The 14,365-nt window shown below is 39.1% G+C and overlaps 2 protein-coding genes across 2 annotated transcripts; both read left to right on the top strand.

The window, feature by feature from the left end:
* The first annotated feature begins 188 nt into the window (after nt 1-188).
* On the top strand, nt 189-2,714 carry LOC146687542 (protein THEM6-like). Its single transcript, XM_085439352.1, has 3 exons — nt 189-317; nt 866-1,370; nt 1,505-2,714. Exons 2-3 carry the CDS (start codon nt 870-872, stop codon nt 1,610-1,612), a joined length of 609 nt encoding a protein of 202 aa, XP_085295478.1. The 5' UTR covers nt 189-317; nt 866-869; the 3' UTR covers nt 1,613-2,714.
* Nucleotides 2,715-6,776: 4,062 nt separating this feature from the next.
* On the top strand, nt 6,777-14,302 carry ftr67 (finTRIM family, member 67). The gene is made up of 7 exons (XM_085439345.1): nt 6,777-7,533; nt 10,312-10,407; nt 10,564-10,797; nt 11,241-11,400; nt 11,498-11,605; nt 12,414-12,506; nt 13,851-14,302. The coding sequence occupies exons 1-7, from the start codon at nt 6,934-6,936 to the stop codon at nt 13,916-13,918; spliced, it is 1,359 nt and encodes a 452-aa protein (XP_085295471.1). The 5' UTR covers nt 6,777-6,933; the 3' UTR covers nt 13,919-14,302.
* Nucleotides 14,303-14,365: the final 63 nt, after the last annotated feature.

Raw genomic sequence — 14,365 nt, 5'->3', positions numbered from 1 at the left:
AGCACTATTTTGTCTTATACAAAGTAAACAGTAACTTCTAGTGAATGAAAGGGCGCACGGAACGACCTTACATACCGTCTGTGTTAACCAAGGTTCAAATGAATAAATTAAGATATAAAATAAATAAGTAACTAAATCACGTGTAACTGTGGCATCGCCAATCCCTGGAAAACGCGAAAACGTTTTCGTGTAACCATGCCGACAGGTCAACCAATAAGGCTTCTTGTCGTCATACACCCGGAAATTATGTTCATTGATTCTACCGGTTTCTTCAAGTTGCACCGCTTTCCATGATAGCACTTTCTTCAGGACGCGCAGTGAGTTTCACGGGCATTAAAAGATACTTCTGCCGTCTGTATGGTTGACGCTTAATGTCTGATATGGTGAACTGAAGTGTGGCGGCTGTGCGAGGAGGCTGTGCTCGCTTTAATTCCGAGGGCACCGGCTGCTGGCAGCTAGCGGCTAAGCTAACAGATTTGGCTTTGACAGCAATCTGCAGGCCGTTCATTTTAAAGGAGAAGCGTTAGCTTTACAATCCCCTCAAGGTTGAATCGACTGCTTGTGAAAATATGCTGCTTCTGTATTTTTAGCCAGGTTAATTTCAAGTCAGTGTAAGGAGGGGAACACTGATCTCTTGTTTTGTTTTTTTCCCCCCCCACATCTGCACTGTCATTGATGAGGTCAAAGATGCATTTATTTTAATCCTGAAGGCAATCATCAATTTAGACTCTTTAAAAAAAATGCTTATGTTTTTAATTTAAAAAATAAGATAAAAGATAATGACTGTAACATTGCAAATAAACACGTTCTTTTCTAAAAACTTCGGTTTTCATTTTTGATGCTAATATTTGAACTATTTCTCCAGAGAGATGTTGCTGTTGGCGTTGGGTGCCCTCCTCCTGCTCTTCTGCAGCCTGGATGTTTGGTACTTCCTGCGAGGGGCCCAGGTGTTCATCCAGGCATGGTTCCAGCCCAGGATACGGGACATTTTAGCCGAGCAGAGCATCGAAGGCATGGTCCTTCCACATGATTTGGACTACTTGGGCCACATGAACAACTCTCGGTATCTGAGGGAGTGTGACTTTGCACGCTTTCACCATTACATGAGAAACGGACTGTTCATGGCCTCACGCAAACTGGGGGCGAAATTGGTAGTAGGGGCGTCTACCATCCGGTACCGCCGCTCCTTGGTCTTCCGTGAGGCTTTTGAGATTCGGACCAAAGTTTTGGGCTGGGACGAGAAAGCCTTTTACTTGGAGCAGCGTTTTGTATCCAAGAAAGATGGCTTCGTCTCTGCGATCATGCTCTGTAGGCAGAATGTGGTGCACTGCAGCCCCGAAACCATCATTGAATTTATCTGCAAAAAGAAGGTAAGGGAAGTGGTGGCGTCATCCTCAAAGTGCTTCTGTTCAGGAGTAGAATCCACAAAATCATCACATTTTAGTATCACAAAACTATGAGTATTATTGACTGATTAATCAATTTTATTCATCTAACACTATAGATCGAGTGCCCAGAGTTTCCGGAGGACCTCAAACACTGGATGAACTTCATTGCGGCCAGCAGCCAAGCCCTGAGAGCAGAGAGTGGACTAGAGGGAAAGAACAAGTGAAGCCACACCATGATGCTGCGTATCATGAGTGTCGACACATTTCATATCATATATAGCATTGCACGCACATATACATGCACACAAACACTTAAACATTGTAGAGTGTTTTAGTTGACTTCCAGAAGTATCTCTGTTTTGAATAAATCCTACCTGCTGTGTATTTTTGTAAGACGTGAAGTTCTTTGACCCGAGGGGAGCTGAACATGAAAACTTGAACTGTAAGGTTTCAAATGCTCTGTATGTAAATGGATCACAATGGCGTTTGTAGCTTTACCCTTGCAGCTTATTCAGTAGTTGACTGTAAGTAGACCAGCATTACACATCTTCATTCTCATTCAGCAAAATCCTCTAACCTCAGATAAGCATGTAGAACAAAATGTAATCTTCCACTGACGTCAATGCATGTTTTGAAACAACCAGAATATTTTTGTGCCTGTTTCTAGTAGTTTAGAACACGTTATAACTTTTCACCAAAAAAAAGACATGGGTGCAATGAAATACTTGAATGGATATAATGAACATGTGCTGACGATTGTTTTAATTTCCCTATCAGTATTTTGCACAAAGTTATTATTAACCTAAGGGAGAAAACAAAAATTCTTATGAGGGATGAATATATCGGTGCAATGAAGAATTAAAATATCTGCTTTTAAAAGGACAGCCCCTCAATCAGGCCTGCGTGTCATTTTATGAGAGCGTGCTTATATTTTCGATTGACGGGTGTAATGCGCAAACATGAGGTTGCTGGCAACTTTTCAAAACCTGCAACGCACAATTACCAATGAATGTCTGAGTGATGTTTGAGTCCACTGATGGGGTCATTTGAAAGATGTTCTCGTTAACGCATCAGAGTTTTTCCTTTGTGACCAAAGTAATGTACTGTTCTGTGTGAAGGAAATCCGATTTTTTTTTTTTAAAGATGTCTAATCTGTTTTATTTATGTTGTTGATGCACTGATCACCAGATTCTTTTAAGTTTGAAGTTATACATTCTCTGTTTAAGTCCCAACTATTTATGATTGATTGAAATGTATCAAAATTTATTTATTGTGTTTGTTAACATGTAAGTGCATTTTTTTCAATTAAAAATGCTCTGGAAACTGTTTGGGTCACTGTTTTTGTCTTTGTGAGCAAAGTACACATGCAGTTTGGTTTGTAGAACTTCACGGGACATTTTTAAAGCTAATGTACTTAATTTATATTAAACAGCCTTTAGGTGATCATTTAACAGTTAACATTTGGCATGTAAATCTAAAATTTCTGACTTTCTGAGTTTTTCCTTTGTTGTTCAGAGCTGGAAAAGCAGCATTTGCAACTTTCAAAAACCATAAGTACAGGGCTGTTATAGTTATATGTTTAGATGCTGTAGCTTTATGTATTTAATTTTTCCATCACCAAATTAATCTTGTTTTTACAGGAAAATGTGCTTTTTACAGTTTTAGTTACTAAAACTATTTGTAGATAACGAGTCCAGATTAAAAATGTGATCGTCAAAGTAATGATAGGTATCCATTCAAAATCCTTCCACGTGAAAGTGCCAACAATTGTGACATTTTAATCCATTTAGAAAAGTCCCCCCATCAGTGACCAAGAGCCCAAGGATGTACAGGCACAGGTGTAATTTCCAAAATGTGGGTTTCATTATACTCCAGAAAAGACAAAAATAATGTCAGAAATACACAATCACCTTCACATTTTTGCCATTTCTTCCACACTCAACTCTTTTCATTTCATTGTATAGCAATGTTTGTAATTAGAATATGTTTCTGACCTTGCTTTCAGGTTTTCAATGTAAATTTCAAAGCAGTCAACAATACAGGCACATCTACAAAGAACATCTCAATATCATGGGCATTGACAGCTGTGTCAAGTGCAAACTGAGATTTTAAACATGCAACAAACGATGGAAGATTCATTGTCACTGTAAAATCTAATTCGTTCCCAGAACAGTATTTATTGTTCAGTCACAAGAGCTGTCTCTAGTTTAAACAACACATTTGCTTTGCATTCAAACTCAGAAGTCTGAATGCAATCTCCCCCTCCACACCAGTGTTCTCAGGCACTGGTACATGGTCAGTGTCAGACATGTCACTGTCCTAAAACAGCACGGCCCACATTAGAAATGATGTATATGTAGACCAGTGATGGGAATTAGGGGTAACGGCGGAATTAGGAGAATTGGTAACGGTTACTTGTAATGGCGTTACCCCTTACAAGTAACGGCGTTACTTTTTTCAGTAACGAGTAATATATATACCAGTTTTTAAATTGTGTTGATAGGCCACGTAAAACCAGAGTCATGATAAACAATATATACTCGGCGTTCTTTCCTGAATAGTTTCGCCACGTTTACTGTCTAGCAAGCACTCTCTGCTTATGATTCGTGTTGGTGGAAAAATGCACCATGTCGACCAATCGAAAAATGATATGGCGACATGACATTTGGTCGTTTAGGAAGAGGGGGAAGTTTTAGGAGTGATGGCTAGAGAGAGCGAGAGAGAGTAGAAAAAGAGAGAGAGGGAGTTTTTAGAGATTTGTGACGTTTAGCGTATTTGTATGGCGTTATTTTTGTGCCACTATTCTGAGCGCACGTAAAAACAAGTTTGCAGGTGCAAGTGTTGTATTTTGAGGAGAAATTTATTTTGAGCGACGAAAAGCTGAATTTGAGTGAACAAAATTCATTCCTGCGTGCAAAAGTCAAATTCCTCCTCCTGAGGTCACACACACACAATAGCAGCCCTTCTCGCTCAGTTTTTGCATTTGCGCTTGCTCAAAATGTGTTGCTCACGCTCAACATTTCTGCCCGTGCGCGCTCAACTCTTTAATAAAGTTTAAAAAAAAAAAAAAAAAAAGAAAAAAAGTTGTGCCACAAAACCAGCCAATCACAGACTTGGATGCAAAAAAATCTGATTGGCTGTTCTGGTCTCCAAGCCGTTCGAAATGACGAAATGCAATATCCCAGAATCCATTTCGTCCAAAATTCAAACGAGGCAGTGGCGGAGGAACACAGAGTGGCAGAGTTTGAAATATTACTCTTTCTGGGTCACAAAATAAACTTGTAAGATATTTTCATGCGAGAATGGTGCTGTGTAAACTTCAAATATCTGCTCGATTCATCAAGACATCACATATTTGCATAAGTGCTCTAACATTTTTGGAGATGATAATAGCATGTATTTCCATATATACAAAGGCACTGGAATCCCAGATAAAAACATGAATATTGTTTTCTTTTCTTTTCTTTACTGAAAATGAAGAAAAAGAATATTAGATCATTCACAAAAATAGCAGTGTCTTCATTTTCATTCACAAACTGGAATTTTTATAGTATAAAATGAAAATGAAATGAGGATTTGGCTTTTTCCTTTAAGCACTGAACTAATATTAAGTTGTATATCCGTATATACTGATCTACAACTAACATTTTAGACTTGCCTCCACGCTGACTGGACCACATTCCACAGATCTTCTGCATTCTTGGGTTTTGCTTTAAGAACAGAATTTTTGAGGTCACACCACTAATTCTCAATCGGATTGAGGTCTGGGGATTGGGCCGGCCACTTCATGATATCAATCTGTTTTTGTCTGGAACCAGGATATTGCCCGCTTGCTGGTGTGTTTGGGGTGTTTTCCTGCTGAAACACCCATTTTAAGGGTCAGCATAAGGCAACATGAACTGTTCCAGTATTTTTAGGTACTGAAACTGGTCCATGGTGCCTGTTATGTGATAAATGGGCCCCACTCCAAAGTATGAGAAACAGCCCCAAACCATTATGCTTGCACCTCCATGTTTTACTTTCTTCAAAGTGTACTGTGGCTTGTATTCAGTGGCCTTTACGCCCAATAAGAACAATCTTACTCTCATCTGTCCACAGAATATCGCACCACTTCTCTTTAGGCCAGTCAATGTGTTCTTTGGCAAACTGTCACCTTTTCAATACATGTGGTTTTTTTTCAGCAGTGGTACTTTATGAAGGTTTCTTGCTAATAGTTTGGCTTCACATAAGCATCTTCTGATTACTGAAGTTCTCACAAGTAAATGGAGATCTTTTTTTATTTCTCTGGAGCTCATCACTGGATGCTTCTTTGCCATTATTGTTATTCTATGATCTAGGCGGATGGTAGTATTCCTTTTTCTACCACGTGTTTCGGGTTTTCTTTCCCATTTCAAAGCATTTGAGATCTTTTTAGCTGAGCAGCCAATTATTTTCTGCACTTCTTTTTAAGTTTTCCTCTATCCAATCAACTTTCTGATCAAAGTTTTTTCTCCCTCGATGCAATGTCTGGAACGACCCATTTTACTCACTGAGCAAGGGCTAAAACCAGCAGGTACAACAGCTGCCTTCCTTCCTTAAATAGCCCAAAAAAAATCAGATTTTTTGGAACTTGGAACTGTTTAACCCTTTTCTTCTTTTTTCTATATCTTGTTGTGTATGATATATTTTTATTATATACTTATTAGATATTTTTTTTAAATTGCATTTGATGCATTTGATACAGAATTCAACAAGCCAAACTGTCTCTTTACAAAGTCCCGTATCATATCGCATTAAGAAAACATCGCGTATGCTCAGAAGCTCACTCCAATGCAACCTTGACAAAGCTCAACAAACATCAGTAAACACGCAGACTGCGTGCAGTTATTCCCATAGTGTGCCAAGTCCCGAGTATAAACGCTATAAATGATACAGTTTAACCAAAAGTAACACGTCTGTGTCGAAAGTACAGATATTTGTTTAAAAATGTAGGGAGTACATGTAAAAAGTTATTAGAATTCAATTTAAGTACCCTTACTTCCCCGTTATATAGACAGCGAATATAGACATCTAGACAGATTACAAATTAAATGCCACATATGCGAAGAGAGAGAGAAAGACGGGGGAAAAAACAACAACTATAATAGAAGACGTGATTTATCTCAGATAACAATTTCAGTGGGTAGATGCTTTGGAATATTATATTTTTTATGGTTTGTTTTCTAGAAGTAATTTTAAAGACTTTATATATAATTTAAATTCGTTTAAGAGAATAACCAAAATAACGTTACAACACAGTTTGCAAAATCGAATGAAATATTTGGTTTTTACCATTTCTGAACATCAAGCCAGAATGTCTGCAGTACGATAAACCTGTTGTTCGCCTCACTCCCGCTCCGTGCCAGTTGGTGGCAGCAAAGCACCCATTCGTCGTTTGCCGACCGTCGATACAGAAACTGGAAGTAGTCCTGTTAAAGCCCTCAGTGGCCACGCCCCCTCATTCTCTTCCTGTAAACAAAGCAGTAGCTATTTGTCACTTTCTAGCTGTACTTTGGTGTTTTCTACGATGGCTCAAGCCGGGGTGCTCCTGGACAAGGACCAGTTCAACTGCTCCATCTGTCTGGACGTGCTGAAGGACCCGGTTACTATACCGTGCGGACACAGCTACTGCTCGGGCTGCATCCAGAACTACTGGGACCAGGACGACTACCTCGGGGTTTATGTCTGTCCGCAGTGCCGACAGAACTTCAACCCGAGGCCGCTGCTCGCCAGGAACACCATTCTGGCCGACGTGGTGGAGATATTTAAGAACACGACACTCCAGGACGCCGCGGCACCGACAGCTGGCCGAACTTTTGCCGAAGCCGGCGACGTGGAGTGTGACGTCTGCATCGGGTTGAAGAGCAAAGCGGCCAGCTCCTGCCTGGTTTGTCTGGCGTCGTACTGCGATGATCACGTCCGGCCTCACTACGAGTCCTCAGCCTTCAAAAAACACAAGCTGGTGGCTGCCTCCAAGCGGCTCCAGGAGACCATTTGTCCGCGACATGACAAGCTGCTCGAGGTCTACTGCCGGACCGACAAGCGCTGCATCTGCTCCCTGTGTCTGACCGACGAGCACAAAGGGCACGACACGGTGCTGGCTGAGGAGGAGATACAGCAGAAGAAGGTAATCACCTCACCTGAATTACACAGAGGGAGGAAGCCTCCCACATGGAGCTCATTCCCTTTTTTCTGAGGCTGAGTTAACTGCCTCCACAATGTGCTGTCTGGAGTGTTTCCCTGATTTAAAACCCCAGTCTGCCCCTCACTAATATCCCCATATTATAAAAAGATTAAAAGAAACACTTAAAGTGATAAAAAAAAATTAAAGGGAAACAAAAATTTTGACACAGTTAACTAAATCTAAACTATAGCAAACTGCCAGAGGAAGCAAAGGTAAGAACCTTACAAGTACAATTGTTCTGACTAAGTCTCCTTCGTATTCAAATGTCACACCGCAGTTAAATCTGCTGCACTGGCTCCCCATCATCTGGAGAGTCCACTATAGGATTCTGGTTTTGCCTTTTAAAGCGCTGCAGGGATGGGCACCATCGTGCAACCCCAGCAGGTCCCTGAGGTCATGTGATCAGGGCCTGCTGGCTTTGCAACATACAAAGCTGAGAACTAAAATAGGACGGAGCTTTTGCAACAGTGACCCTTAGACCCTCTGGAACCTTCTCTGTCTGAGCGTGTGGTCTGTGCTTTCTTTTAAAAAGCAGCTTTTTAAACTTGCTTTTTGGGTAACTTTTTGTTTCTATGTTTTAGCATTTTTGTTGCACTTTGCCTTTTTTGTGCTACATAAATAAAATCTTAATTGCTTCCTTAGAGTTTTTTTCCGTATGACTGTAGTCAGGGTTTAAAAAGTCTAAATACTGCAGTGCAGCTTAAGGTAAACATTAAAGTGAATATAGTCTTTTTCTCATATAAACATAATCCACAGATGCAAATGTGTGTTGACATTTCCAACATGCACTTTCTCTTAAAATCGTCTTTTAACAGTGGACTGAATCCACTCCAGAGTCAAACAATGTGTCTTTTCTTTTTCTTTAAGTGAAGACTTAATCTAATCCAGGGACCCATTCACAGGGGGACAAAAATAGTCTAACTGTTAAGATGCTTTAGAGAAATGGGGCAGAAAAGACACATATCTACCACACACGCACACGGGTAAAATGAAAAGCTGCAAATCTTATAATTAAAGACATTTGAGAGGCTGGAAGCTGCATTGAAATGATTATCAAAGTGGTTGCCATGTAATTATCTATAAATCAACCCATTGTTTCATTAATTTTGTGTTGTCTATTCTTTAATTATGAACCTCTGAATGTTTCATTAAAGCGCTGATTTGGTTTTGTCAATCAGTTGCCATTTGTAGGGTTGTATTCTACCTTACATCAAATGTGAGAAAAGAAGTCAAATTTTCCAGATTTTTCCAAAATAAAATAATCCTCAACTAAAGGTAACTTTATCTGTTCCTTTATAAGAGAACTCATTTATTCATCTGGTATGTACATTTGCTTGTAGGTTGGGTTTGTGTTTCAGTCCTGAAGGACTTTTGTGTGTAAGATGAACATGACAACCATTGTACCACAGAGCCTCCTATGCATGAACAAATATTTGTCCCTATTCACAGCAGTATAAAAATCAATGTGACTAAGTGTCAGGGTGCTTTAGAGAGGAAGAATGTATTTTCAGCTGCTCTTTTGTCACAGCTGCAAGCGCCACATGTTTGAGTTTTCCACCAGATGCAACCCCAAAGGGACTTGTGTCTCCAGCTGGAATCAAATCAGCGCCGCTTCACTTGCTGAGCAAATCACTACCTGATGGAGCCACTTGTTAAGTTGACTTAGAGAAACGAGGGAAAAAAAGTGCAACCAACTTAAAAATATTTAAAATGACTCCAATAGATCTAAAGAAAAGCTGCAAATCTTTTCCTATTTATCTCACCAAAAGAAAAAGAAAGAAAAGCTGACACCCTCATGTAAATTTTGACATGCTGTAATTCCAAATTGATTTGGGTCTCTTCCTGGAATTAACCAAGGGCCTTTCCATTTGATAGGCAAACATATAAACCACTGCTTACATGTTCAAATAATAGTCACGCAAATGAACATCATTTAATTTTCTGTATATCTGTTGCTAACTGCTGCTGTTCATTATTCTTTTATTGTGAACTGAGCTATTGTATTTATTTAGTATTTATTTATTTATTGTCATTGTCAAGAACAATGAAATTGCGTTTGGGGCTTCCATACAACCCCAAAAAAAAGAAGAAAATAATAAATACCCCTTAAAACCCAAGTGTACATATTTAACCCAGTGTGACTCCAATGCAATAAGACAATCCTTAGCAATAATGTTCGTAGAAATTCAATTGATTGTATTTTAAAGGTCTCAGTGGTTTTCAGGGTTTTACTACCGAGTCATAATTTGTGATGCAGTTTTAATGAGGAACGCATTAAAGCAGATAACTCAGATCCTTTGTGTTAAGAAGATCCAACGTTCATCACTGAGTGTTTCGGTGTCTTTAATTCACCACACTATCTAATCTAGAATACATTTTCAGCCTGATCCACAGTAGGACCAAACAGTTTAACTGTAGACTCGTCAGAGAAATGGAGCAGAGATGTGAAGTTTATAGTTTGGGTTTGAAACACCTCTGGAGTTCCTCAAACCTGTTTTTGGGTATTTGTGTGGAATAAAAGCAGCAAAGAATTAAACAACTGAAAGACTTCATAATAATTTTTAATTTCTTCTCTTTTTTTTTAGTGATTCAGTTTTAGTGACAACTGACTTCAGTCCGTGCACAGGCCCAGTGTAGCAGGAAATCTGGATAATGTAGCAGAGAATGAAATGCATCTACTTCTGTTCAGTTACATGACTTTTGATTTTTGATTTTCTTCAGAGGCAGCTCAGTGAGATCAAGCAGAGCTCCCAGCTGAGGATTCAGCAAAGAGAAAAGGAGGTGCAGGAGCTGAGAAAAGCCATTTTCTCTTTCAGCGTAAGTGCTGATGTTCAACATCTCACTGTTGGATGGTAAAAATGTCTAATCTTTCTACTGTTAAAGGTCTACATTTGCTATTTTATCAGCTTTTGAAGTTTTTTTTTGGTCTTTCTTCACTCTTTGCCTGGCGTTCTGTTCTCTGTCTCCCTCCAGCGTTCGGCTCGTGCAGCAGCCGAGGAAAGCGACGCAGTCTTCTCCGAGCTGATTCGGTCAATAGAGCTGAAGCGCTTTGAGGTTAGAGAGCTGATTAAAGCTCAGGAGAAGACGGCCATCGGTGAGGCAGAGAAGCTGCTGGAGCAGATTCAGAAGGAGATCGGCGAGCTGAAGAAGAATGAAGATGAACTGGATAAGCTTTCCCACGCTGAAGACCCCATCCATTTCCTTCAGGTGGATAAGAGTTTATCACACTCTCAGGACATTTTACTGTGACGATATGCTACACAATGAAAATAGTCCCTGTTTGTAGGGAGTTCTTAAACTTAGGAATTTCCTAAGTTTTTATCACATCCAGACCCATTCGTAGATAATCTTTCACTACTGTAGTCCCAGCCTTGGATCTGGTGCCTTGTGGTCGTTGACCAAACCATTTTATGTCTTGTCTTTTGTCATGAATGCCACCCCTCCACTTATTTCTGCTACTCACCCTTCCTTGTTGTGTTCTGTATAAATAGCATGCTGGGAAACATCTCTGCGTCAGCTTACCTTCCTAGTCTCTATGTTGCTAAGCCCACCATGTGCTGAAATATTCATAAACACACCGCCACAGCAAAGTCTTGGGAAAAAAAGTGGTTCAAGTTTTATCTTCACCACTGTTCCTGGTCTGTATTTAGAGCTGTCAGTCCCTCCATGCTCCACCTGTGCTGTCGGCTTCGCCGTTGGTTGCATCGGACCCAGACTTCACCTTCGGCCCGGTGATGACAGCTGTGTCAGATTTTAAGGCGCTTCTGCAGGAGGTCTGTCAGAACGGATGTGTCAGCATTTATGAGAGAGGTAGATATAAAGATTTGTATCACATTTTAATTTTTTGCACCATAAATGATTCTGTCGACTGTCTGTTGACATTGTTCTACTTTTTTATCTTTTACAGTGAGAAATATAGTAATTGTAAGGAATCCAGATCTCTCAGTCGAGTCTGACTGCACGGTGGTGGATCGAAGTTTTAATCTGGAAGTTGTACAAATGGAAGCAGCTGCATGTGAGTGTTCATGTGTGTCACATTCACAGGTTTTATTAACAGTTTTAAACAGTGCAGCAGTTTTGGTGGTCAGGGATGATTTTTAATCATCTTAAATCACTCTTTTAAATCAAAATCACCATCTTATCTGCGCCGGATTAAACACTCTTACAAAGCTCAATACATTTATTTTTTAGGGTTTTACATAGTCGCACGTATTTTAGGTGTCCGGTGTGTAAAGGCCTGTAGGGTCATTTAAATAAACCTCCCCTGGCAGCAGGGTCACACACCATTAAGATATTAAAGATTAAAATGTATAATTTACTGATTTCAAACAACTCTTAGATAATAAATGGCAGTTAAAATAAAGAATATCTAAATAAAAAAATATAAAGTGATATAATAATTGGGTGATATTGTTGTAACAGCTGGGAGATACTGACAGAAATGTGATATAAATATAAAAGAAATTCATCCACTTTATCAAAAGCTCAGTGGTCTACACTGATATTTTTCATGTTTGGTGTAACATGAAAACAAAATGAATATTTTCCTGTTTTTCTAGAAGGAATTTGCCTTAAATCAAACTTAAGTAAGACTAATATAAATCCACAAAAAACTCTCACACGTCACCAAAAACACACTAAAAATGTAAAATTTCTGTCCTGATAAAACTCTGTTTATTTTATTTTTATTTTAATTGTGAAAAATGAGACATGTTAATCTGATCTTATTATCTCACAGCAGTTGGCTTTGCTGAATCTGCAGATAAAGACCGATAGCTGAGACTGTAGTAACCTCTTTTTGTTACCCGTCTTTGTTATCGCAGTGATCCCTTCGCCTGGTCTAGACCAAAGTCATGTGAGCCCTCTCAACCCCTTCCTCACTCCAGGACCTCCAGCGTTTTCCTTTTCACCATTTGGTAACTACAACATTTAAACAGTATTTACTGCACGTGTGTGAAACCCACTTAACTCAAGCAAACCACATGCAAATCCTTCTGCTCATATTATTGTTCTAGTGTAATAAAGAAAGAAGCCGATTGAGTTTAGATGTGCTTAAACCCGCCAGTGCCGGGTGTCACTGTAACAAGAACTTGTGCAAATATTAACTCTTGTTTCTTTGTTTGATAGATTTGTTTGTTGTGTTTTGTTTACATAGTCAATATTTTAAAGCTAATCTTTAGTTAATAAGTAGCTCAGCCAGATGGTCGAGAATCTTTAAATATCGATTTTTGTCTCCACCTGGGATCGTTCCCTTGTTAGGTGGATGTGTGAAGCTCTACACTTTGGAGCCACTCAGCACAGTTTGAGACCTAAATTTTATTTGATACACGTCAGCAAGCAGTGCTCTCATGTGGCTGCGTGGCACTCCTAGTCCTAATCCCAAGCTTTGATTAATGGGAGGGTTGTGTCAGGAACTTATGGAAGCTCATTTCTGGCACTAAAAACATTCACGAGTTACAATTTAGATTTTTATTTAAAAGTTTTTGTTTGGGTATCTCACAATTCTCACTTATTAACTCTATCTTCTGTGAAAATAACTTGAAATTTTAAATTATTTTCTCAATTTTTAGTTATTTTCCAACAAGTTTGAGCTGAAATTTTCACTGTTTTCCAGGAGTGGAAACAAGCTTCTATTTGATAGTCCGATATTTTAAAAAAACAAAAACATGGATCGATCCGTTGTGGTGACCCTTTGGGAAATAAGGGATCAGCCAAAGTACTTTGAGATAAATCTATAGCCACGTGACAAATCTGATATAATCTTGTAAAAAAATGCCGGAGTAAAGTTTGACTTTAAAAAAATGTTTGCTCATGCTGGCTATTTGATTGCTGCTAAGTCAGGTTTTTGGATTGAACATTTTAGCTTAAAGGCAGGCAGGGATCGATTCACTTAATCTAAATTCTGTTAAACAGCGTCACAAAATGAGAAAAGAAAAAAACTCAAAACTTCAGAAAACAATGAAAAAAGAACATCAATCGCTTCCACGCTGCGGGACTTTGGTTTTTATTCATATTGTTCCAGAAAAGCTTGTTTTTACACACGTGTGCATTGATCTTTTTACGTAGCTATTGTTGTTGATCATCATTCTTTGTAGAAGGCTCGATCCAGTATTAAGCAGTGGTTAAACAGAAAATTAGTAACAACTTTACCCCTTCCTCACATTTCAAGCTAGACTCTACTGGTATAAGTTGTGGTATTTATTTGTGCTAAAGACAAAAAAAAAAAAAAAAGATTTTTCTTTGTTTCCTTCTTTTTCCAGGCTCTAAATTCTCCTCGGGATCCAGACATAAGCACCCTCCACGACGTGCTCACCCCAGGAGGAAATAAGACTTCTTAAGGACATCAAACCTCACTTTCACACACTCACCCTGATGGAACGTCATTATACTCAAGTGCTGTCCACACACAAAGCCACACTACAACTTAAGTCATGTAATTGCAGTTTTTTTTTTTAAATTTTTTATTCTGCTATACTCAAATGTAATCAGTGTTGGGAAAGGCACGAGAAAAGCATCTGTGAAGATCGCACTGACGATGTATTCAGCAGCAACAAGCAGGACTGACTTAGTGCGTTTTATTTCAGTGTTAGATGCTTTTAAAGGTATATTATTTATTTTTTTTAACCCAGTAATCCTCTGTAAACAGTCATATTTGCTTCAATGATAACGTGGATTATTTGACATGCTGGCATTAAAAAACAAACGCACTACATTTTCTCACGGGTGGTTTTTGTTTACACATCAGCTCCGTGACCAAAACGCTGGCTCCAGGCAC

The sequence above is a fragment of the Copadichromis virginalis genome, linkage group LG18 (genome assembly GCF_057382275.1).
Source record: "Copadichromis virginalis isolate Kocher_CV1m ecotype Utaka linkage group LG18, C_Virginalis_male_GT1.1, whole genome shotgun sequence".
NCBI classification, from domain to species: Eukaryota; Metazoa; Chordata; class Actinopteri; order Cichliformes; family Cichlidae; genus Copadichromis; species Copadichromis virginalis.
Note: the sequence above shows the minus strand (reverse complement) of the source record. Positions and strands in the feature narration are given on the sequence as shown.